At 36.2% G+C, this 26,279-nt stretch overlaps 1 protein-coding gene and 2 pseudogenes across 1 annotated transcript; all 3 read left to right on the forward strand.

The window, feature by feature from the left end:
* The first annotated feature begins 1,655 nt into the window (after positions 1-1,655).
* Positions 1,656-2,635, forward strand: LOC102516364 (olfactory receptor 51V1). Its single transcript, XM_006183087.2, has one exon. The coding sequence runs from the start codon at positions 1,691-1,693 to the stop codon at positions 2,633-2,635; it is 945 nt and encodes a 314-aa protein (XP_006183149.1). The 5' UTR covers positions 1,656-1,690.
* Positions 2,636-15,011: 12,376 nt separating this feature from the next.
* LOC102516620 lies at positions 15,012-15,982 on the forward strand (annotated as a pseudogene).
* Positions 15,983-24,916: 8,934 nt separating this feature from the next.
* Positions 24,917-25,998, forward strand: LOC102520031 (annotated as a pseudogene).
* The last annotated feature ends 281 nt before the right edge of the window (positions 25,999-26,279 follow it).

Genomic DNA, 26,279 nt, shown 5'->3' on the forward strand with positions numbered 1-26,279 from the left:
TTTCTCTCTATTTCTGGGTGGTGGTTCATCCTGGGACTTTACACTCTGGTGGGTTCAAGAAAAGTCATGATTTTTAGTTTGTTTGTGTTTTTTGTTATTTCTCCTATAAAAATGAATGTGATAACTTCGAGTCTCTGTATGTCAGAACTAAAAGCACGAATCTAACAACTTGATTTTGAAATCAAAAAATAAAAATACAATTCTAATTACACTTAAAAAAATCAAATATTCAAGGTTAAATGTGAAAAAAATTGTACTAAATTTGTACAGTGCAAACTCCACAATACTAATGGAAAAATCAAAGAATATACAAGTAAATTAATAAATACTACATTTTCATGAATTAAAAGATATATAAATTCTTCTCAGTTTGATTTTTAGTTTCAACACATTCTCAGTCAAAATGTCAGCATGTTTTATGCACATATTGACAAGTGCATTCTAATATTTATATGTAAAGGTAAATAAATTATAATAGCAGGAACAAATTTGGAAAAGAAGAACAAATTTGGAGAACTTGCTCTATTAGATTTAAGACTTTTTCAAAATAAAGCAACAGTAGTCAAGGCATGTGTTATTTGTGAAAGGATAGACACTTAATAGAACAGGGAGCTCAGATAGATCGCATCAATATATTAAACCGATTTTTGGAAAAAGTTCAAAGATAATTCAATTGAGAAAGGAGAGTCTTTTCAAAAAATGTTGTTGTAAGACAAAAATAATCTTGACACCTTATGTACAAAATGGGCCCTAAAGGTAAAATATAAAAATTTTAGAAGAAAACATACAAGAAAATCTTGTGATCTTGGGTTTGACAATGAGTTTGTAGGTATGACAAAAACAGTACAATCCTTAAAAAACTGGCCTCTATCAAAATTTTTTTAAAACTGTATTTCATAGAGTTAAATAAATATCTACCATATGATCTAGCCATTTCATTCCTAGTTATTACTCAGGGTCAAATATTGGGTTAGTGCTTTACTGTTTAAAGTGTAAGCCTTTTTATATCTTGTAGAAAGATAAAAGAGATAAAAATATTGTGAGGGTCAGAAAAGATAGAAATCTTGTACAGGATAAAGTGATACATGAAAATAGAGAACAGAAATAAAGTACAACAATAAAATAGGTAAACAACTTACAGAGTGGCTAAAAAGTGTGGAATGTGACAAAAGCATTCTGATTTCACTTAGTTAGGTTCCTCTTGGCTAATTTTGCTTTATGTGAAGTTAGGTTACTTTAGCCAGCCCATTTCCTTTGGGATCTTATGATACTTTGGTGATAGTAAAAGAAGCACTGTGGTACCCAAGAGAAAAATTACCCATGCATTTCACACTTTCCTGATGATACTGCCAGCCATGGCAGCAGTACACACCTGTGGGCATATATTATCTTCCTTTACAAATAAACAGATCTCAGAAGTCTCCCAGCAAATCCCATGACCCTGTTAACATTATTGTTTCTGCATAAAACCCTCTAGTTTGCTGGTATTCTCAGTCACTAGCACTGGGAAATCCATGTTTAGACAACTGATTCTTGCCCTAAGGAATAAACAATCAAATGTTCATAACATTTAAGGAAACTGTATTATATTTTATTTTCTTCTCAAAAGCAGACAATTACTAGAAATTAGAGGATCATAAACTGATCTAATTTTTAATACCTCTCTAGGAAGATTTTTAAGCCTCTATTAATGTCTGCTATCTCTACCTTGAACTTCAGTAGTTCCAGATTTATTCTCACTGGTTTTCCTGGCCTAGAAGTTCATTATCTTTGGCTCTCCATCCCTTTCTCCTCCATCTATGCTATGGTTTTCCTGGGGAACTGCATGGTGCTCCATGTGATCCGGACTGAGTCGAGCCTCCACCAGCCCATGTTCTACTTCCTAGCCATGCTGGCCCTTACTGACCTGTGTGTGGGGCTGTCCACCATGCACACAGTGCTGGGAATTCTGTGGGGGCTCATTCAAGAGATCACTCTGGATTCCTGCATTGCCCAGTCCTATTTCATCCATGGTCTGTCCTTCATGGAGTCCTCTGTTCTCCTCACTATGGCTTTTGACCGCTACATTGCCATTTGCAACCCTCTACGCTACAACTCCATCTTAACTAATGACAAAATTATCAAAGTTGGGTTGGCAATCTTATGTAGGAGTTCTTTACTCATACCTCCAGTCATTATCCGCCTGAAGTTCTTAAATTATTGTCGTCCCCACATCCTTTCTCACTCTTTCTGCCTGCACCAAGACTTAATACGAATGGCCTGTTCAGATATTCGCTTCAACAGCATCTATGGTCTGGCCCTGGTGATCAGTAACCTGTTGTTGGATGCAGTGCTCATAATTATCTCCTATATCATGATCTTACATGCAGTCTTAGCTATTGCATCACGAGAGGAGAGAATCAAATCTTTGCAGACCTGTGTATCTCACATCTGTGCTGTTTTGGTATTCTACATCCCAATCATTGGTCTGACCATGGTTCATCGTTTTGGGAGACACCTCTCACCTTTGGTTCATGTCCTTATGGGCAACATCTACATCCTTTTCCCACCCTTGATGAACCCCATTATTTACAGTATCAAGACCCAGCAAATACGAAGGAGGGTCCAGAGATTGTTTCACTTGAAAGGAATGTAAGTCTTGACATCAAATGTGGATGTATTTAAAAGTCAACAACTGGAGCTCAAAAGGGTAAGAGTCAGTAAATAATTAAAATATATTTAATGACTTTAATTTGTATGATGCTTTTCATGTTACAAATATCTTTCTCTGTATTTTTTCTGTAATTATCATGTCAGTGAAATTGAGATGGGTTATGCTGTGTTTAATTCTGTAAATCAGAAAATACACATATAATAGGCTCAGAATCATAATGATGTATGAGGCAGATTAGCTATTAAAATTCACCTTACAATGGCCAGTTGAGGGAAGATAATTTGGAATTCATTCAATATGAAAAACGTAAGTTTTGCTGATTAAAGTCCTTAAAATAATTACCAAAAGATCAACAATTATTTCAGTTGATTTTCACTACTCTAGGCAACATTCTTGTTTATAGTTTAGCCATTGTCCCTGCTATGCAGTTTAGCCACATGGTCATGTAATTGAGTAAACATCATAGAGAGTTTAGGCTATTTGGCTAATTTAAAAATTAGTCAAATAAACAAACAATAGAAAACTAATCTTAATGCTGGGTAATCCAAACAATCAGCCAAACAATCTTTCTCCACTCTCATCCTATGAAGTGTAATTGAACTGGAAGCACAATCAGTAATTGCCAGAGTAGGAAAAAAATAGACTTTTGTGATTAGTTTTTTTATCCAAATAATAATACAAATAGCCATTCCACTTGAAAACTATTTGAAAGTGTTTCCTATGAGTCCATAGCTTATTTAAATCCTCTATCTATGTTATTAAAGGAGAGAGAGAGAGAGAGAGAGAGAGAGAATGCATAGAGTGTTACTATGGTCAAGTAATGTAAATATGGTTCTAATTTATCTCCCCATCAAGACTGTGGTGAATACCATTTTCTATTACACACGTGGATAGTTCAAAACACGCAAAGGTTAAACAATATGTCAAATTTTTAGGAGGTGGTAGGGGATCAGATTTGGATATATTCTCTGTTTTATTTTCAAATTACGTGAAACTCTTTCTTATCTTCCCTCTGTAAGTTTTAATATAAAATTGGTTAAATGGTTCTGCAACGTCACAAAAATTTATAAAATAAATAAAAGCGAAAAAATAATAAAGTAAATTATGGATGGTAATATGCACTCATTTGGACTCTGCTGGTATGTGTAAAATTACTTAAAATATTGTTATAATGATTCTTAAATAGTCTACTATATATATTTAAGGCAAGTTTTTTTGAAATGTAATTTCAAATGGTAATTTCACTCTGTTTAGATGTACATGAACAGTCTGATGAGCTCTGAAAAAAGTTTACTGTCATGTGATCACCACCATAATCAATCAAGATACAGAATATTTCCATCACCCTACAAGTACCCCATTTTGCTTTTAAGAGAAGGTCATGTAAATTCAGTCATAAATAATGTAATCTTTTATGTCTGGATTCTTTCACTTGCAAAAATAGTTTTGAGATTGATTCCTGTTGTTGCCTGTATCCACAGCTTATTTTTATGGTTGAATCCTACTCCATTGTATCACATACAGCAAACAGTTTATTTATTCATTAATTGATGGACATTTTAGCATCTTATAGTTTTGATTTTGAATAAAGCAGTTATAAAACATATATACCATATGATTATAAAACTATTTCTCTAGTATTGGTATAGTTTATTTTTAATGCTCATATATTTCCTATTAATAATATAATAAACATCATATATATCCACTATATATAGTATGTGTCTATGTATATGTGTTTGTGTGTGTGTGTGTATATATATATATTCTGACTGATTTCAAATAATTCTTTCCTTATAGTAATACATCCCAATTTTAGCAACTTCTACTTATTAAAAAATAATGCTAATGCATTTTTGGCATAAGTTAAGCTTTTTTCTCACTATACCACATTTAAATCAATTCCCACCCCAACATGACTCTGCAAATGTGCAAACTAAATTTTATTACTATATTTATAAATTATTACTAACATTTATTATGTTCTGGATATTATTATAAGTGCTTCTTATATATTTCCTCAATTTAAAGAAAATGGGTACATATATAAAGCAACTTTCCTAAGAATTTGTAGTTAGAAACAGTGCAGCAGAGATTTGATTACTGGAAGTCAGACTCCAGAGACTGTCCTCTTAGTTGCAAGCTTATACTGTGCCCTAATGCCTGAAACTAGTACTTCCTGATTAATTACATGAAAATGATTGCACTCACTAAAATTATTTAAAGTGCTATGCTTTGCCATTCTTAAGTTTTACTACGAGCCTATGTATTCTCCACTATTTTGTCTTGTAATCTCCAACGGCAATTACATTTCCCTGACTCCTCTATTAATAGTCCTTTTATGAAATACATTTCTTTAGTTTCCCCCTGATATGTCAGATGTACATTCTAAAGTTCATTTTAAGTAATATGATATCTATATATCTAGGATACTTTTTATAGACTGCTGTATTAAGACGCCTAAGCAAGGAATCAGTAGATTCCTACGAGAACCCTTACATAGTTCCAAGACACTAACTCATCTTCTCTTTGTAGAGAACTCTATTTTTTCTGAATTCCTGCTGAATTTTCTAGGGCTGGTTCTTTCCTCTTGGAATGGTAAATCTTTGCACTTGCTGGATCCACTTGGACAATATTCTCCTTCTGAGACCTCACTGATTCTGTTACTCAGTCATTAGTTCTCACAACCCTCCCTGTGTCTATGTCTACACGGCCATTTTACCCCTTACCATTCCAATCCTATTGTTTTTAAAAACATGCAGTTGGATCATGGACTAGCCTTCTTTAGAATCATTGCCTCTGTAACTAGTAGCCTGTTTCTTTAACCTGGTTCTACAATTCTAATTAAATTACTTCCCTTTTTATTTTTATTATCTTACCAGTGGATGATCTTACTTCCAGATTTTTTTAGCTTCTCTGTAAACCTGGAGGATCCCTGAAGAATACTCTTTGGATTTTATCAATTTAAAGAAAACATCTAGAGGGTTCACACTGTGCCAAATAGGCATGGTGTTTGACAGTGATCCATGCTTTATCCATTTCGTTTAATCTTCAAGAATACTGATGTTTATGAGATTCTGGATCTGAGTTTAAGAAGAAAGGATATTGGGGATTCTGAACCTGCTAACGCATGCTCCTAAGGAGGGTATTTCCTGTGACTTTTTCTCCTGCCTTGTACACCAACACTGCAGCACCCACCCAGAGCTATAACCGAAGCTTATCCAAGGCTCCAGAAGGTCTGTGCTTGTGAACTGTTATTTGCTATCAATGTCTGTGGCTAACAATACAGCTGTAATTTAAATCTGTGAACTAATATGTGACACGGTGATAAGAGCTTGTGAGGTACTTAGCTCCACAGGAAGACATGTCCAGGAACTTAAAAATGAATTATGTCCTGTGTTAATTACTTTATACAATTTGGTGCTCACAAAATACCATTTACTTATAATAACCACCCAACAAAATGGCTACTAGTATGCTCTCCATTTCACACATGAGGAAACTATGGAGTAGGTTGAATAACTTGTCCAGGGTCACAGCTAGTATCTAACTAAGTGGAGAGATTCAAACTCAGATTGTCTTGCTGTAAAATACCTTTAATACCACTTCATTTCTCACTTTTGACCAACCCCTTCTTTAAACTTTCTTCTCATTTGGTTTCCTTGGTCCCATTATATTCCTGTCTTCCTACTACATTCTCAGTTTTGTTTTTTTTTTTTCCAGTGCTGTTCTTACTACTATTTGCACTGTTGATGTTATTATCATCATTATTATTATTCAGTGCCACTTCCTGTGTTGAGAGTAAGGTGTCAAAAATATTAGAACTTCACTAGCACCTAGTGAAAAATATTAGGTCTTCACTAGTGTCTAGTCCAATTGCAAGGAATTAGTGAGGATGAAGTCTGACCACAGATTGCAAGATGCTGGATGTGTAACAGCTGAAAACAGCAGTAATAAGCAACTTTTGAGAAGACTGGGGCTGAAGGAAAAGAAAACAGTAATAAACAGGATCAAAAGGTACTGGGAAATCTGCTTTTGAACAAAAAAGATAAACATGTCTGTTAAGGTCAGAGAGTCTGGTAGTGAAGAAGAATTTGAAGGAAGAAAGTGAACAACTTGTGGAATTAAGTTCCCATCATGACAAAATACAAATCATTCAGGTTATTTTGTGGGTGTTCTGCTGCTTCTTCTGAGGCAAAAAGGAGTCAGAAAAATGATAAGGAGCATATGGGAGATTTTCAAAAGACTCACATTTGATCCAGATCTTTATAATAAAATAAAAGGCAATAGTTTATTAGAGTTAGTGCCAAAACTTATGTGAAAAAAAAAAAAAGGAGAGAGAGAGAGATACAAAAGAGATACAATTGAGGAAAAGGTGTATAGAACAGAAATGAATGAATAAACAATTGTCCAACAGCGGTGAAGGCTACTGAATGGAGGCGAGAGAAAGATTTTTAGTAGAGCTGACGGCATCCTGGCAGAAGAGGCTACACATGACCAGAGTCAACTGATTTTTCTTCACCAGGTATTCAATTTTCCAGAATCAAGAAAAATTAAACAGAAAGAGAGAAGGGGCCTAATCACAGGAGAGCATTGTTTGTCTAGCACTTGAAGGAAATGATGAGTAGATGGACAAGTGGTTCTTAAAGATCAATAAGATGCCAAGGAACCAAAAGAGAAAGAGCAGGTTTGTTCAGGGTGTGATGTTTTGCCCTCTTCATCTGACACTAATCAGGTAAGAGATTCTGTCCTGGGTCCTTCCAACCTCTTTCCTCTCTGACTGCGGGTCTGCAGTTGAGCTTCCTCATTCATATCGTTTTCTCTTGTGCCCACTCTATTCACTTTCCTTTCAGAAGTAATGAGGATCACTTTCCTTTCAGAAGTAATGAGGATACCACGTTTTAAATGAACATGTACTAATATATTAAAATAAAATCTGTAAAGGTATTATTGTTCACAATATCCATATATCATAATATCCATTGTTCACAATATCCAGGCCTCAGGAACTTGAAAAAAAACTTTATTTACTTTATTTATATATTTAACAGTTCTGAAGTATTTACTTCTTGCTTTTGAGAAAAAATGAAAAATATAGGAGCACTGACTAACTCCTCTTTAGAAGAAAAGTGTTACATGTACAGCTATGGAGAGTAACTGTTCCTCCTTTACCTACAAAGAAAAATATTAATTTAAAAAGTGCTTCATTGATTAAAAAAGGTCTAAGAGCTGCAAGCATTTATTAAAACTGTACATCAGACCCAAGAAACCAGTTTAGATATCAACTTGAAAACCGTTCATAGGATAAGCAGAGATGGCATGGTCCTCTCAGTCTGCAGTCTGGGCTTCCTTCCTCACCTTCAGTCATTCAGTTCTATTCTAAAAGTCATGCAGAACCCCAGTATTTTCTATTATAATTTACATCATTTCCCTTTCTCCCTAATACCCACTCTTACATCACTCAAAGCAACGTCCCATTGCAGCTGTGGGATCAGACTCACAAACTACGGCAGAAGGAGAAGCTATAAAGAGCAAGCCAACTGATTTGAGAAACTTCAGAATGTCATCAGACAAGTGCAGTCCAACGGGGCTCATCACTCACCAAGAAGGGAGTTTCACTAAATGCTCTCCTTCAAATTTATTTTCCTCCTTCTTCCCAACCTTGAGTATTTTTCTTTCTTATACCCTTAGCTTGCGATTTATGTCATATTATGTCATATTTTCTCATTTCCATTTTCTTTATTACCCTAATTCTACCCTGTTCCAAACAGACAGATAAACATTACCCCCCACTCAAAAAAGGAAAAGCAAAGCAAAGCAAAGCTCAGAGCCTCCTGAGATTCCAGTACTTACCATCTTGTGAAACTGGCTTCCACACCCATGGCACCTAACTTTGTGTCTCAACATCTTTTCTGTTTTGGATGACATGAGGTAAACCCCTTCTGCACTAAATTGTTCAAAGAGATTTTTAACCGGCAAGCTGACAGTGAATAAAGAAAACCACACAAAAACCTATGAGATATAACCTAAACCGCCCCCCCCCCAAAAAAAACAAATCAGGGATCTCTCTTCACTTACAGAAAATCTTATCTATGAGTAACTGCAGTCAAGGCAATGAAATCCCAGTCCTATTTCTTCTGCTGACCTCCCACTTTGAAATTATCCCAACTTTCACATTCTGAAATAACTCTTCCTCAGAGAGATTGGCTATTTCAAGAGTCATAAACCACCATTCAGTGGACCCTTTATTATCTCAAAAGATCATGATTTGGCCAGGTAGCCAGACATTCCCATTGATAACAAATGTTATTTCACAGGCAGGGGACATGCCTCCACCCACCAGCTGTGGATCTGTTTATGCCATGGCCCCGGCCAGGTGCTGTAATATGGGCATAGGTGGCAGGGAGAAAAATCATAGGTCCTTTCCTCCAGACCAGGAGTGTGCCTGATCTGATATCTGAGACACATGGGTCACCTTCAGAACCCAGCAGTCACTTACCGTCCAATATGGAATACCAGGTGCTTATTACCGTCTTTATTTCACAATTGTTAACTCACAGACATTGCACATGATAGGCAGTCTGTCCCTGATCTAGGTCCCAATGCTGGCTCAGAGACTGGTTCTACAGTGTTTCACTTTACCAGGAGAACTAAAACTCAAGAGAACTGGGGAATCCAGAAAATTATCTGTGGTCCTCTGAGCCCCTGATCCTTTTATTAAGGCTAGGAAAGACCCACTGAATGGATAAATAGGCTTATGGGAAGAGTGTACTTCTTAGACAATCCTGGGGAATTAACAAGAGCCCTATCACTGGCAGCAACCCATACTGAGACTGCTCTGACAGACGCAAACAAATCATAGAAATATGGGGTATTGTTGAGGTTCCACTTATTAAATGTATGGATTTTTGTGAAAGTTAGAGGGTCTGTCTTTTAGTGTTGAGGGAACACACTCCTTAGGAATTTACTATCTCCTGAAAAATAGTACAAAATCCATGTAGGGGAAAAATAGAGCAATTTATCATCAAATATTTCTAAGAACATTTTTCTTATTAAATCTGAGTCAAAAATAAGTATATATAATACAACCCTCAGCCCCTGCTGTCTAGTATAGGAAAGGAGCTATGCACTATGTATAATGGGAGGAAATCAGCCTTTAGGATCAACCATCATTGCCATAGAACTTCTCAGGTTTAAAACACATTTCTGATGTATCAGTTCTTTTAAAACCACAGTGATTCCTGATACGATTATTTTCCCAATGACTAGATGAGGACATTGACATCTTGAAAGTTCACCTGTGCGTATAGTAAGAAATCAAGCTGAAAATTAAGTGAAGGTTTGCCTTTGTCAAATCTCATGCTCTTCTTAGACAACACTCTGTTATCAATTAAAAAAAAAAAAAGAGTGATCAATCAAAAGAACTGCTTCTCCAATAGAATCAAAATAATTTGTTTAAAGCCAGGAAGTATTCAGGTGCAATTTATTATTTTTTATATGTGAAATACTACACAGAGTATAGGAGTGTATGGATTATATTTACACTATATGACAAAGATTCAACACCCCTTTACACATCCACCTCACCCAGAACTGTAAGATTAAGAAGAAGGACCCCAATTTGAAAGAAGTGGGATAAATAAGTGTGAAAATAGATCTATCTATATATCTCTATATAAATATCACTGCCTAGGTATACTCAGAGATTGTCTCTGCCCTATGCCATAACTCAACCCCTGGTTCTTTCTGATGTCCACATGTGGTTTGTCTTCAGGAATCCAATATATTCCAGCAGCATAATGGATGATGTGGGGTCATGACTAATGATGCAGCCAACAGTAACTAGTGGTTTTATGGAACTGAAAGGGCAGCAGGATCTATTGTTCATAAATATAAAGCAATTCTTAAAGAGCCAAGATATTAAAAGTTGTAATTGTGTCACTACCTTTCCCTTCTCTTATGGTAGAAGATATGAAATTAGCAAGGAAGAGGACATGTGATAGGTAAAGAACACAAAGAGATAGTTCTTGGACCTGAAAATAAAGAGGTAGAGCTTCAACACTGTGAAAAATCTTCTCATGCATTGATATAGACAATAAACAATATATAAGTTCTTTTTCTCTACTCATTATTCTAAATCTTCATTGATAATTAACTATGCCTCATGTGGACCCATGGATTTTGTATTGCATTTTTAGAATCAAATTGTTTACACTAACAAGACCCTACACCAATTAAATATACTTTCCCATAACTTTCACATCTCAGGAGTGGCCCTGATGGAAACCACTGTTATGGGATTTATACTAGCCTCCAGTGAGAGAGCCAGGAATTCCCTGGAGAGTAAAATTCTTCCGTATAGTAAAGCCAGATACAAGTGTAACGTTGGCTGGTGTCCTGCTGCCATTCAACACTGTCAGAAATGAGATATTGGTGTTGAGAAGCCAGATTAAAGTTTAATTACAGATAGAGAAAGAACTGAAATCTCCAATGAGTTACTTTCTTTGTAAACGAGTCCAAAGATCCCTTCATATGTGTACTGTAACCTTAGGATGAATGTATTTGGATAAAGCACAGAATGGAGCAGAGCAACTTCCTTAGCACAGTGGAGGTCCTTAAAGAAGATTTCCATCAAATTTCAAAAGCTCAAGCAGGCTTTTCAGTGAAAGTCTAGGTATGTTGAACTTCTAAATAGGTAGGTAAAATACTAAGAAAGATAATTGAAGAATATTGGTGTATGTTTTCTTTCTTCTAAATTGTTTGTTTCCTTCTGTAGTAAAGTCTTGTGGATTAATTTCCAAGGGAAGAGTATGATGCATGTCACTTAGAGTAAAAGCAGTTCTAGCATAGGGATCCAGTGGATGTCGTATAGGAAAATTCTTACCAGATACAAAGAGGAAAAAGTCCTTCTTGTGAACAATGATGGTGTTAATTTTAAAGGAGAATAAAAAGTAGAAGAAGATGAAGCCCAGAGTTCTCCTCTCCTCTGGTCTTCAGTCATGGATTTCGTGGACATGTTAATAAATACCTGATATATTAAGGGAGGCACTGAATGCAAATGGTCCAGTTTCAGATTAGAAATTTGGAATAAAACTGGTTTACAGGCAGCTGTGAGCTAGCATGAAACAGTTGTCTTAAGAATATAAATGGTATGTGTCTTGTTTAGGGGTATCTGAAACAGCAATTACTGAATTTCCCTTCACTTTCATATGGCAACCATGTGAAACAGGGACCCTTAGGAACCTCACTGAAGGTAGTTTAAGAGAGCTGGGAGTGCTGCCCTGAACTTGCTAGGTGAGTGCCAAATTGAGAAGGACAACGATCTTAAAGCCAAGGTCTATTCACTGGATAGCCAACCTTCCTTGAAATCATTAGTGAGTTTCAGTAAAGCTACAAAGAACCAAGGTAAGGAGTGGGTCAATGACACCAGTGGGTTTTTTGGGGTTTGGTTTTTTTTTTGCTGTTATTTTATTATTAAACTTGGACAAGATACACAAGCTACAGAAGATTCAGCAGTGGGTGTTATGATCTAAGGAAGTATTAAGCAGTAATAACAGTATTTCATGTTGATTTTTCCTTTTAGTGTAATGAAATTTTTAGAAGGAAAAGGTTTCAATATAGGGATTCAAATTTGAGTTGACTGAATTTATTCATGGCAAGATTGTTTAAGGTTAGCAAAGGCTTTCTTTAACTCAGAGGACATGATTTAATCCTTAAACAGGAGATTATTTCATGGAAACCTCTACTTGCTATTACATACACATCAACAATGATCAAGTTGAGAACAGTACTATAAAATTTGAAAAAAAAAAAAGGCCGCCTAATTATTGAGATTTAGTTGAACATTTTTAACACTGTTAACTATAAGAATTTAGCTTATTAAAAAGTTGGTATTATATCCTTAAATGATTTGTTAAGTGGGTTAATCATCTGAAAAATCCTTAAATGAATAATGTAAGATTTTTCATCATGCCATAAGAAAAAATGAGAATTATATGCAGTTATAATGACACAACCAACCTAAGAAGCTAGAATACAATGGCTCCAACAGCTGATTCTGAATCCACACTTCCTGGGTCAATATTCCTCCACCATCATTTATTAATGTTACTTAACCTCTCTAGTCCTCAGATTCCTTCTCTGTAAAGTAGAAATAATAGTAGTACAAATTCTGTCAGGATTAACTGAGAAAAAATGCAAACTATTACAGCAGTGCTTGACATACAGAAAGCATCAACTAATTTTTACTACCAATATTAATAAAAGTTGTGAACATAAAGTTAGCTATAAAATCAGTATATTGTATCAGAGTATACTTTTATAACTATTGGAACCCCTTTCACTTCATGATATAAACCCAGAAGCTCTAATTTAAAAAAGCATTGATTGTATTACTAAAGATATATGAAGGCTCATGCTTAGCTCAAGGCAACATAGGAAAAAAAATGTCAATTTTAAGGAAGCAATTCTCAGAATAAACTGGAAACATATCTATCACACAATGGCTTGATTGTCAAGGCGTATAAAGTTATTCTTCAACTCAAAATCAACCTAATAAAAATGAGTAGTAAAATAAAACACTGTATTTAATATAAACAAAGTTAGCTCTTCCCTTCCTCTTTCTCTTTTGTTTCCCTTTCCTTCCCTTCCTTTTATTTTCTTTCACATCCTGAATGATTTTGTCCTAAAACCACTGATTGAAGCACAGCTGTGTAGACATCTATGCTGGTGTGCGTGGGGTCAGGGAGTGGGTATGACCAATAGATCAAAACAGGGTGTTGGACCCTGAGAGTCATGAGGAGGGTGTCCTTGTGAGGAGTAGACCAGCACAGGATGTCAGAACAAGAGAGCATAGAGGATGTTCAGATGGGTATGGACGAGAGGGTGTTAGCCCGGCATGAAACTGGATTTGAAATATGGTCCTAATGAAGTAGAGGTCTAGTGATGAGAGACAGAGCCTGAGCAGAGTGGGGTGAGTGGACACTCGTGGGAGGTGTTCTGAAATGAGGGGTGAAACTGTGTGAGCTGAGAAGGGTGTTCCCACAAAAGGAGATGGCAGCCTGACATAAAGTGTTGTAATCCAAGTAGGGTGAGGAGTCACCCACATGGCAGGAGTCACCCACATAGGGAACCTATGCAGGATGTCAGAACCCATCTGCACTGGGCAAAGGACCTTAGCAATGCTAGACTGGTTACATACAAAAAAATTATCATATGAAGAATGTGATTGAAGCTAAAGTGTATAAGATTTTTCACTGAAAAATAAGGGAGTCACAAATGTGAAAGGGGAGAAAATTTTTGATACTGGATTCAAGGTTGTATTTGTGTGCATTCATGATTTTCAGTAAGTAGATAAATAGAGAAATTATTGTAGATGTAAATTTGGGGGGATAACTATATATTATCTATCATCTATCTATTTTGTTTCTGCTTATAATTTTAAATAAAACACTTAAGTTTAATTGTATTCAATCATATATAATCTCTTCCTACTCTTCTTTGTAGGCTAAAGACATAAATGCTAACATGTTCCTCCAGTTATGCTATTTTTAAGATATTTACTAAAGTATTGGTGTTTATTATTTCCTAGTATATTATTTGTGTGTATTGAAATATAGTTAAAATTTTATTCAAGAAATTATTTCTTAATGTTTGATACTATTTTTGCACCAGCTAAGAAGTAACACAATACCCACTTTGATGATTTTACTACTCACTCACATTTAGAAAAAAATCAACATATTATTTAAAAATAATACAATAAACAACCTAGAAATTAATTATAAAAATGAATGGCATCTCATGAAATTTTTAAAAATGACTTGGGGTTTATGTGGGTTATTGAAATAACCTATGCTTTATTTCTGCAGGTACAAATAATAGGAAAAATGCCCAAGTTTCCAGATGTTGAATATTTTTATAGGTATGCTGTTAATGTGGGGAAAGTACAGAAACTTCTTTCAGAGTTTTGGCTAAGATGACTAAAAATATAAGTATTCACAAACATAATTCAATAAGAAATAAGAGTACTGAGAATGAAATTTTTCTAAGCATTAGGATAAAAATGAAAAATGAATTCTTAATTTTGTCACTTCATCAATGATCGAAGTGTTCTAGGCCAAAGGAAGTCTAGTAGCTCTTACACTTTGATAGCAGTTGTCCATTGCCCTAACTCCAGGTAGTTATTCAGAAAGGCTTGGAAACATTCTAAGGAACAATTTCTTGATGTGAACATGGCTGGGATTAATGATGCCCCAGAGGAGTCAAATGCATTATATCCTCCTATCTTAAAATCTGTATTTTTCTCCCAATAGAAACATTTAAAAGTTCACCCAGGCTGGATGCCAAGAAACATCTTTATGGGGCTTATAAATGGTAGCTGGTTCCAGCCACCTGCTCTCCTTCTAACAGGCATTCCTAGACTGGAAGCTGTACAGATATGGATCTCAGTCCCACTGCGTGTCATGTACCTAACTGCCCTCCTAGGGAACGGCACCATCCTCTTTGTGATCAAAAGCACCTCCAGCCTTCATGAGCCTCAGTACATCTTTCTGTCTATGCTGGCAGCCACAGATGTCGGTCTGTCTTTATCATCTCTACCCACAGTACTTAGTGTCTTCCTCCTGAATCACAGAGAGATTGAGTTCCACTCTTGCCTAACGCAGATGTTCTTCATCCACATCTTCTCCTCCATGGAGTCAGCCATCCTGCTGGCCATGGCCTTTGATTGATTTGTAGCTATTTGCAACCCGCTGCACTATGCTGGGGTCTTAACTCCTCCTCGGATTACTGGGATAGGGCTTGCAGCCATGGTTAGGGGTGTGGTACTGATGGCACCTTTGCCAATTCTGCTGAAGTGATTGCCCTTCTGCAAGGATGTCACTCTATTGCACTGTTACTGCTACCACCCAGATGTTATGAAGCTGGCTTGTGGCCCTATCAGAGTCAACATCATCTATGGGATGTCCCTTGTCCTCTGCTCCTTTGGAGTTGACTCTCTGTTCATCGTCATTTCATACATCCTGATTTTAAAAACAGTGCTGGGCATTGCCTCCAAAGATGGTCAGCTTAAGGCACTTAATACGTGTGTTTCCCACATTTTCACAGTCTGTATCTTTTATGTGCCACTCATTGTGCTGGCTCTAATTCATAGGTTTGGTACTTTCTCATCTCCTCTTCTCCATGTCACCATGGCTAGCCTCTTCCTCTTCTTGACCCCTATCCTTAACCCCTTGGTTTATAGCCTAAAAACCAAACAGTTAAGATCTGTGGTGCACAAGATATTCAAGGGTAGGGGAAATTTGCTTAAGTAATCAAGGATGTGTTATATAAAAAGCTGAACTGATTATAACATAGAGTAGAACAGTGGTTGACAGGAGCTAGAGGGTTGAGGAAATAGAGAAATGCTGGTCAAAGTGTGCAAACTTCTAATTATGAAATAAGTAAGCTCTGGGGATCTAATATAAAACATGGTGATTATAGTTAACTATACTGTATTATATACTTGAAAATTGCTTAGAGTAGATTTTAAATGTTCTCACCACAAAAAAAGAAATGATAACTATGTGACATGATGGAGGTACTATCTCTACTATGATAATAATTCTGCAATATATAAGTATATCAAATAAATACATTGTATACTTTACATTTACACATATTATATGTCAAATCTTAATAAACTTGAGAAATTTTTGTTTTGTTTTCAAAAAGAAGAAAAATAAGAAATATAATAGAATGAAGGGTGCAATTGGCAGATAGCAACAGGGTTATAATAAAGGAAGTTTATGTTTCTTCTTCAACAAAAAGGAATTATTAATTAGAAATTCCACATAAAATAAATTCTATCTACTCAGATAAAGTTAATGTCCAAATTTGAAGCAAAGTAAAATATATCATGATATTATGTAACTGTGGAGTGCAAGAAAAAGGGAGGTTTTACCTGGACTTTAAAAACTTCCTCCTTCAAATGGCACAGTAATCGTTATATTAGAACTCTATAGGAGAAAATTAATCCCTAGATAAGATGTGACTCTATCTGAAAGTAATGATTTTAAGTGTAAAGTCAATCTAGAGATTAAGATTGAGCAAAATTCATGATATAATAGATTAGGGTTGACAGATCCTGTGAGTTAAGGGTCTTGGAGAGGGTCTTGATGAGGTGACAATTGTTTGCTAGGCAAGCAAATATGCCTAGTTAACACACATACACGTATCTCTTTCCCTGAGGTAAAAAAAAGGAAAAAAAAATCCCACACTTCTTCAAATTCTTGTGGGTTTTTTGTTTTTTGTTTTGAGAGATGTGCTCTTGATCTACATTTAAGGGAGAGGGTATTTATGAAGAAAATTTGAACTCTTCCCTTTCTCCAAATTGCTTTAGCACCTGAGAACGGGACCTCCAGTTGGAACTCAAGCAGTTATAATTCAAATCAAAGATGACATACTATTGTGTTTATATCTCCTTTATGGTGAAAGCAGGATCCGTTGTCCCTTCAAAATCAGACATCAAAACCTATCAACTCCTATCTTCATTGCTGTTGCAATAGGGGTCTGTGTTTGTTTAAAGGTAACTTAAAAATGTATGTTTAACGTTTTGAAATACAGAAAACCATGAATTGTGCACTTTAAAAGGGTACAATGGTATGTGAATTTCATAGTTATTCTTTAGTTCATAAGCATAAAAATTTGAAGAGTTCTTAAAAGTATATATTTATGATTGAAACTAAAATTAACTGTCTATAAAAAGGTGATACCAAGAATGATAATAATTCTGTTAGAAATGGGGAGATTTTGAGTGATTCAGACACTTTTAAATTCTCCAGGCTTCTAGTAAATGTTATTTTTTATAATTGTCATCTAAAACTTCAGTTATGTTATCTTAAATAATTTAAATTTTCCATAATTTACATTAAAAATCTTAGGTTAAAAGTCTGTAAGCCTCTTTTATAAAGTTTCAGTTTTTCTGATAATAATAACTTCAGATAGTAAAAATTATAAGTAACACTTTTGTAGTGCTTAATATGTGCCAGGAAATTTTCAAGTATAAAACAAATCTGAATTTATTTTAAAGGATTATTGCAAAGGGAGGAAAGATTGATCAGTGGAGACAGAACAGTTCAGCTGATCATTAATGAGATTTTTTAAAAATGGGAATTTAAATGGTGTGTGTCTGGCCTTGTCACAAGTAAAAAAGAAGGCATCACTGAAGCTTATCTATGTCATATGGGGAAATGTGGTTCCTTGGTGTAAACAGTTTCCTTAACTATTGTGTAGGGAATTGTTAACCTTTGCTGTGAGAAAATTAATAAAGGGAAACCTTGCAAAAATGCAAGTGGAAGGGCAAAAGGGGAACCTCTCATGAACATATCACTTGATGTCAATACAGATCCCAACAGGGAGAGGCATACCTTGCATCTCTGGCAGGAAGTGACACTAATTTACTATTGTTAGCAGGAGGAAGAAAAAGTTTCTCCTTGCCTGACAAGAGCTCAGTCAATTAGCCACTGCTACAACTCAGCTAATGAAAAGCCTCTGCTTCAAATTCCCAGTTTCCTCCAATGGCATTTTTTGTTTACAACACCCCTCACCCCCAACTTCCCCTTCTCTATAAAAAGTTTCCTCTCTTTCGCTTTATGGAACTTGCATGTGGCTTGTCACAGTTTCATGTTCCAAACTGCAATTCTTTGCTGCTTCTGGATAGACCTGTTTTGCTCATAAAATAACTGGCTGTTTTATTGTTTTAGGTTAACAGCTGTGTTCCATGGTCATAAGGCTTAGACAATACTCACTGCCACATGTACTATATTCTTTACATGTATTAATGCATTATTACTCACAAATACCCATTTTATAGATAAGCACACAAAAGCATAGTGAGGTGTTAAAGGACACCAAAGGTAAGTGGCCAAGTCTGGTGGAGCTTTGACTCCAGGCAGTCCAGCAGCAGGAGCTGAGCTTTTAATTGCTTCTCAGTGACTCTCGAAACTAAACTCAGTAAAAAACTTGGATTTATGTTCTTAACTTCTCTATAAACATGCCATATGAACATGGACAATTCATGTCTCTGCTCAGTGTCTCGTATCTACAAAATGAGAAATCTATAATGATGGTCTCTATAATCCCTTTTTGTTCTAACATTTTATGTGGGTATGCCTCTAAGAGAAGACTTGTTGATAACTGAGTTGGCATAGTTTTGTTTGTTTGTTTTTGGGGGCAGGGAGGATTTTCTTCCAATAATCTTGAGTTTGTTAATTTATCCAAAACAAAACTATCTAGCATGCTTTAAATTTTCTCTTCAAATTGATCTGGCTCAACTGTTATTCTATACACTTTCATTGTCCCAAATGTGTGACAGTGTTTTTCACATTGAGTATGATTGATAATGACATTTTGAAAGAAGGTGCTTGAAAAACAAATTTTTTACTAAAATAATAAATTGTAATCTCTTGTCCTCACACCCTTCCACTCACAGACACACACACATGCAGACACAACACTAAATCTTACTATAGATCTAGCTACTGACATTATCTGCAGAGGAATGTTTTTGCTAGAAATGATCCCATACAAGGAAAATGAGAGGACTTTTTTTTTTTTTGGCCCATTTTCTTCACTTTTAGCTTGCCAACCTTATTCTCTGACGGTTTCTGAGATCTCCTAAGACATCATAAGACCTGGCCAATCCTCAAGGGAGGTGGACACACTAACAGCTTTGTAACTAAGTTTTTCCACCTGGAAAATGCACCAGCAGTGTCAACATACTGGAGCACGTGAATAAAAAATCCAACCACTATTCAGAGTCCAGGCAGATGCAACTCTTCCCAGGGGTCTTGGCCCCAAATGTGACCCAGGACTTATTTGACTAAACTTTAAGTATGAAGACCTGAAAGCAGTAAGTTATTACAGTTCAGGGGAAGTTCCTGGAAGATGGGCATAGGTTTGTTAAAGCTGGAAAGAAAGACACTCTTTTGATGGCTGAGTTTAGGGTTAAACAAACCATTAAGATTGTTTGTTCCCTCATTTAGCTGAGCCAGATCAAGACTGTTTATCATGGTCGCCTTTACTTTGCATGTCTTCCCATCCCCTGAAGTACTGCTGAGGCTGATATACTTCCTACTCTGCTTTCTTTTCTTTCTTTCTTTTTTTTTAACATCTCCATTTCCACAGGCTTCCCATTAATCCATTATTTTTGTTTCCCAAACATTTTTATTTTTCCTATTGTTAATTCTTTACTATCTATGGCAGCAACTGAGTTCAAGAGTTTTACTAAATTATCCAAATGTTAAATGTCACAGAGATGGTTTACCATAGTACTATTTACCCTCTCTTATGAAAGTGAGGCAGAATCTCACTTTCTTTATTTTGCAGGGATATTTGAGGATAATGTATCAGATGAGAGTTACTAGGTAATTTGGTCTCATTGTTCCTCATGCCTGATCCATGGAGAAGTTTCTTCCCTATAACAACCAATAAAGTCTTCCCCACCCCTGACCCAGGAATAGTTCAGAGAGACAATTGTTCCATGGCCCTAAGATGACTTGCAGAAGATAAGATGCCATACCTAAGTGTCTCCTTTTTGTCACTCTTTCCCAGGGCAAATATGCGATACATTGTATTTTCTGAATGTACAGGTATACTCTAGAAGAGAAAGCAAGTCCGTGTATATTGTGCAGAATGACAAATGACAGCTGGTAAATAACAATGCAGTTGTTCTTTTGTATTCTGCAATGGAAGGACTTTACAGAACTAGGGCTTTGCAAGGAAGATGTTCTCTCTTTCCAAATCATCATATTTCTTCTTAAGCTCTATCTACCTTACTTCCTTCTCACAGTTCCTTACTTCCAACAGTGCACTCTCTGCTTGCCTTCTTCATTTAAAGTCTTCCCCTAATGGCAATGTGATAGAACCCATGGATTTATTTTACAGAAGAGAATACAGAGGAACAGACTGGTTCAGCCACTAGTCTAAGATCACAAATCTAGTATATTGCTGGGGTGGTGGTAGTAGGATTCTGATTTGGGTATTTCTGATTTCAGAGCTTAAACTCTTAAACTCTGTTCAAATTGCCTTTCTTATCTCTGTTATCTTGCAAAAAACTCTAGTACTGTTTTTACTATTTATATTTTATAGTTTATATTTTTCTGCTACCATTCATTCAATTTTTCTCACTATCCATTCAATCCTAGGTGCCTCCTCTCATTCCTGATTTCTGGTGTTCTATTCCAAAACTGCTTTTACCAACAACCTTCTAATTATCAACTACAACATGGGGGATTTCTCAGCTCTCCAACTTCAATTATAGGACATTTTCTTCCATTGACTATTTGCTGAAACCCTCTCACTCTTTTTTATTTTTTAAAATTTTTTTATTGAGTTATAGTCATTTTACAATGTTGTGTCAAATTCCAGTGTAGAGCACAATTTTTCAGTTATACATGAACATACATATATTCATTGTCACATTTTTTTTTGCTGTGAGCTACCACAAGATCTTGTATATATTTCCCTGTGCTATACAGTATAATCTTGTTTATCTATTCTGTATATGCCTGTCAGTATCTACAAATTTTGAAATCCTAGTCTGTCTTTTCCCACCCCCAGCCCCCTTGGCAACCACAAGTTTGTATTCTATGTCTATGAGTCTGTTTCTGCTTTGTATTTATGTTCTTTTTTTTTTTTTTTTTTTTTTTTTTTTTTTTTTTAGATTCCACATATGAGCAATCTCATATGGTATTTTTCTTTCTGTTTCTGGCTTACTTCACTTAGAATGACATTCTCCAGGAGCATCCATTTTGCTGCAAATGGTGTTATGTTGTCGGTTTTTATGGCTGAATAGTATTCCATATATTGTATAAATATACCACTTTTTCTTTATCCAGTCATCTGCTGATGGACATTTAGGCTGTTTCCATGTCTTGGCTATTGTAAATAGTGCTGCTATGAACACTAGGGTGCAGGTGTCTTTTAGAAGTAGGGTTCCTTCTGTATATATGCCCAGGAGTGGGATTCCTGGGTCATATGGTAAATCTATTCCTAGTCTTTTGAGGAATCTCCATACTGTTTTCCACAGTGGCTGCACCAAACTGCATTCCCACCAGCAGTGTAGGAGGGTTCCCTTTTCTCCACAGCCTCTCCAGCATTTGTCATTTGTGGACTTTTGAATGATGGCCATTCTGACTGGTGTGAGGTGATACCTCATCGTAGTTTTGATTTGCATTTCTCTGATAATTAGTGATACTGAGCATTTTTTCATGTGCCTATTGATCATTTGTATGTATTCCTTGGAGAATTGCTTGTTTAGATCTTCTGCCCTATTTTTGGATTGGGTTGTTTGTTTTTTTTCTTATTATGTCGTATGAGCTGCTTATGTATTCTGGAGATTAAGCTTCTGTCAGTTTCATCGTTTGCAAAAATTTTCTCCCATTCCATAGGTTGTCGTTTTGTTTTACTTATGGTTTCCTTTGCTGTGCAGAAGCACCCTCTCACTCTTTGATTCCTAGGACATTTCACTATTCAGTTCTTTTTTTCCCCCTTAATTTACTACTATTAATCAATTCTTAATTACTATTTCTTTTTCCTTCTCCAAGTTCCTGTAATGGACATCTATTAAGCATCATCAACCCTAATCCTCTTGACTAAACTTTCCATTGTGGGCATCATCTATTCCAAATTATAGTGTTGGGGCTCAGGGCAGGCCTCCCCAAAATTTGCCACAATGGCATATTGATTATTTTGAATTAAATTTACTTGAGAAACAGCCATTGTAAGAAGACAATGCCCACTGAAAGCAGGAAAAAAATCTCCCATGTGAAAGGTACCCTCCCTAAACCAGGAGGTAGATGGACATCCTATCATCAGAGGCAGGAAACTCAGGGCCAAGAAGACTATATAAATAAACCTTGTTACTTTCTTACTAATTTACTATTCCAAGCCCGAACTCTATTTAGTTTCTTTATTAATTAAGCACCCAAGCCTAAGTTTCTTTGTCTGTGTTAATTCCTCACAAATGTATTGTTTCTTTGTCTAAAAAGTATAAAAATTGCCTACAGTGGCTGTTCCTTGGGTCCCATATAAAGGAGACCTCCATACACACTAAATTGTTTTCCTGTTAATCTGTTTTGTGGCAATTTAGTTTTTAGAACAGCTAAAAGAACCCAGGAGGGAAGGGGGGAATTCCGCTTCCTGGACGACAGCTATGATCCCCACGTGAGTGATGCCCCCTTCACCATAAGTTCTACCTCTATGTCCAATCCAGTGCTTCAAACTAACAAGAGGCATTAGAGATAATGCAAGCAAATAACTTTAAATGTTTTCAAAATAGACTTTTTCCCCAACTCTATCTTTGAAAAAGTATAGCTCTTGCTATGAACTGTCTGAAATGTCCTTTCGTATCATTCTCTAAGCCAAGAAACCAGGCTAAAAACCTTGATGTAAAATGAGACGTGGGGGGCTTCTTCCCCTTTATTTAGTTAACTGAGTCTTGTTTGCTTTTTCTTCCTCTCCTCAAAAATCCCCTTGCCTATGTTTCTCTCTGGTATATCAAACACTTTTGTGTAGGTTCTCACCACTTGACCTCTTAGCAGCTGTAAAAGTTGCCAAGAACTTTGCACTGAATCCAAAATGCCTTTAATACTAATGACTTTGCATTCTGATACTTAGTTACCCTCATGATACCATACCCTCTTTACCAGACCTTATGGTGTCTAACAAAACTCAATTCTACCTATTCGATCTTATTTTCCTTTCCCTCTCTTTTACAACTCTTCATTTAATTCATGAAAATATTTCTAGTGCCCTTCCTCAATAAGTCTTATTCTGATGACCATACCTTTGCTCTTTTCTTGTTTGTTTGCTTTTATTTTTGTTTTGGCTTTGATAAAATAAGCCTTGCTTCCTCCTTGATGGGGTGAAGTCATTATCAAATAAAATAATGTTTGAGGGAAAAATATTGATTAAAGTTATGTTATTTATGAGAGGTCATAATATAATGTCTTTCCTTGTTCATAGTTTTGAATTGACACTTCTTCCACCAAATAGATCATACTCTACAAGGAACTTTAGAGAAAGGATCATAAGCTGCATGTCACTCATATCACAAATTAAGTACTCAAAAAATATTTGGCAACCCTCTGTGTTACTCAGCTTTCTATTGTTCTGTCTCTCATTGTACTTATTTGAAAGAGTTTGGTCATAAGAAATGGCTAATCTTTATTTCTCCTTGATCAGTTTTGTCTATATAAATCTTCTTTTATTGTTTCTTTTGTTTATACAATCTGTTCCTATTTAAAAAAAAAATAAGAAGCTTTATATCCCCAGAAGTAGTCATGGATATTTGTTGTATTATTTGAAAATATTCAATTCAAGTATAGAAAAAAAAGACAATGGAATACACAAAACCCACGAGATGCATTAAACACAGATATTGAATAAACTAGTCCTTTTTGAGAAATAGGTAGGATGCATGATATTTGTTAAGTACAGTTTTGAAGAACAAACAAGTAACTTATAAGATATAAGCAACATAATAAGTTATAGTAAGTTGTGGATTGTAGGTAAATTGTAGGACATGTTAAATACAGAATATGTGAAATATATTATAGAACAAACAAAAGAGTCATTTATAGATAAAAATAAATAGGAAAAAAAGTCATAAGGTATGATAATGCCATGTCTAGAATGACAGTTATGTTATACCTAAATCAATCACCCATTAATGAAACCCTTTGTGGTTTTGTTATGGTCTCTCATGTTCTCAGCACAAAAGATATGGGCAAAACTCACAGATGTCCAACAGTCTTATTGGTAAATTAAAGCTGTGGCCATGTTTACATGATGCTGTCTGTCTGGTAGAGTAAGTGTGAGTGTTGGGTCCAGGTATCTTCCACCTGCTGGGTCTCCTTGCCCAAACCATCTCTCGTCTTTCTAACACCATCAGCAGAGAGACAGAACATATTACTATTGCATAATCTAGCACTCAGATACCATGGACCTTCCTCCCCACTTGTATACTATTTTAAGTGTATTAATCAACCCCCTCCGTCTTCCTGCTCCCCACTGCATGTTTTAAATTGACTAAATTAACCACATGATTTGTGAACCTTCATTTGTTCTATGAGAACTTTCTGTTTAAAATCTTTTGGCATAGTTTATCCGGGGGTGTTTGGTGGCTACCACTGTCTCAACAAATATACCCACAAAATGGCTGTTATAAATCACCTAAAAATATCCACCTAGGCTTTCTGAATTAAACTGAATTCAACCCTATTGAATTTTCTCTAAACACAACAGATACTTAGCTTGCCTATACCTCTAAATTCTCTCTTCAACCATTGAATGAACCTGAATTAACTTTACTGCTTGACTTTCCTACACATGTTCTCTTTTTCAGATCTCACCATCATGTCTCTGTTCAATGGCACCCACTCTCAGCCACCCTTCTTCCTTCTTTCGGGAATCCCAGGGCTGGAAGCATCTCATACCTGGATCTCCATCCCATTGAGCATCATGTATGTGATTGCCATCCTGGGCAATGGCATCATCGTTCACATAGTACACAAGAATCCCAGCCTTCACGAGCCTCAGTATGTATTCTTGTCCATGTTAGCAGCCACCAACACAGGCATGTCAACATCTGCACTGCCCACTGTTCTTAATGTCTTTCTTCTCAACCACCGAGAGATTGAGTTCCACAGCTGCCTGGCCCAAATGTTCTTCATCTACACGTGTTCTTCCATGGAGTCAGCCATGCTGCTGGCCATGGCCTTTGACCGCTTTGTGGCCATACGCAACCCCCTGCACTATACTGCAGTCCTGACCCACTCCCACATTACTCAGATGGGACTGGCTGCTGTGGCTTGAGGAGTGGCACTGATGGCCCCCTTGCCCATCCTGCTCAAATGGCTTCCCTTCTGTAAGAACATCATTCTATCCCACTCATTCTGCTTCCACCCTGATGTGATGAAGCTACCCTGTGGGTCTATTCATGTGAACATTATCTATGGGCTGGCCTTGGTGCTCTGCTCCTTTGAGGTTGACTCTATATTGTTCTGTCCTATGCTCTAATCTTGAAGACAGTCCTGAGCATTGCTTCCAGGGAGGGACGCTTTAAGGCACTCAACACTTGTGTTTCCCATATTCTCACTGCCCTCACTTTCTATGTCCCACTTATTGCCTTAGCTCTGATCCACAGGATAGGCCGGTACAACTCCCCTCTCCCCCATGTCACCATGTCCAACATTTTCCTTTTTCTCACACCTGTGCTTAACCCATTAGTTTATAGTGTGAAAACAAAACAGATTAGAAGTGCACTATGTAGACTGTTCCCACTCAAGATAAGAGTGTTTTGAGAAACAGCAACAACAAAAAAAGTAGCTCTCAAGTACAAAAAAAAAAGGTATGAGGGATGTTGAAGAAAGAAGGAGATTCTTTTCCTGTGTGTTGATGTCCTTTGGTACACTGCTGTATGGTTTTACTACAATCTTTCTGGAATTATGAGCTTCCCTTTTAACTTCAAATATTAGATCAGGAAATATATTTCTAAACGTTCCTGGGCTTTTACTTTATGTTTCTCATCCATAGAGTTCACACCACTTACCTGTGAGCCCCATTTCTATCCAAATAGTCTTAC

The sequence above is a fragment of the Camelus ferus genome, chromosome 10 (genome assembly GCF_009834535.1).
Source record: "Camelus ferus isolate YT-003-E chromosome 10, BCGSAC_Cfer_1.0, whole genome shotgun sequence".
In the NCBI taxonomy this organism is placed as follows: Eukaryota; Metazoa; Chordata; class Mammalia; order Artiodactyla; family Camelidae; genus Camelus; species Camelus ferus.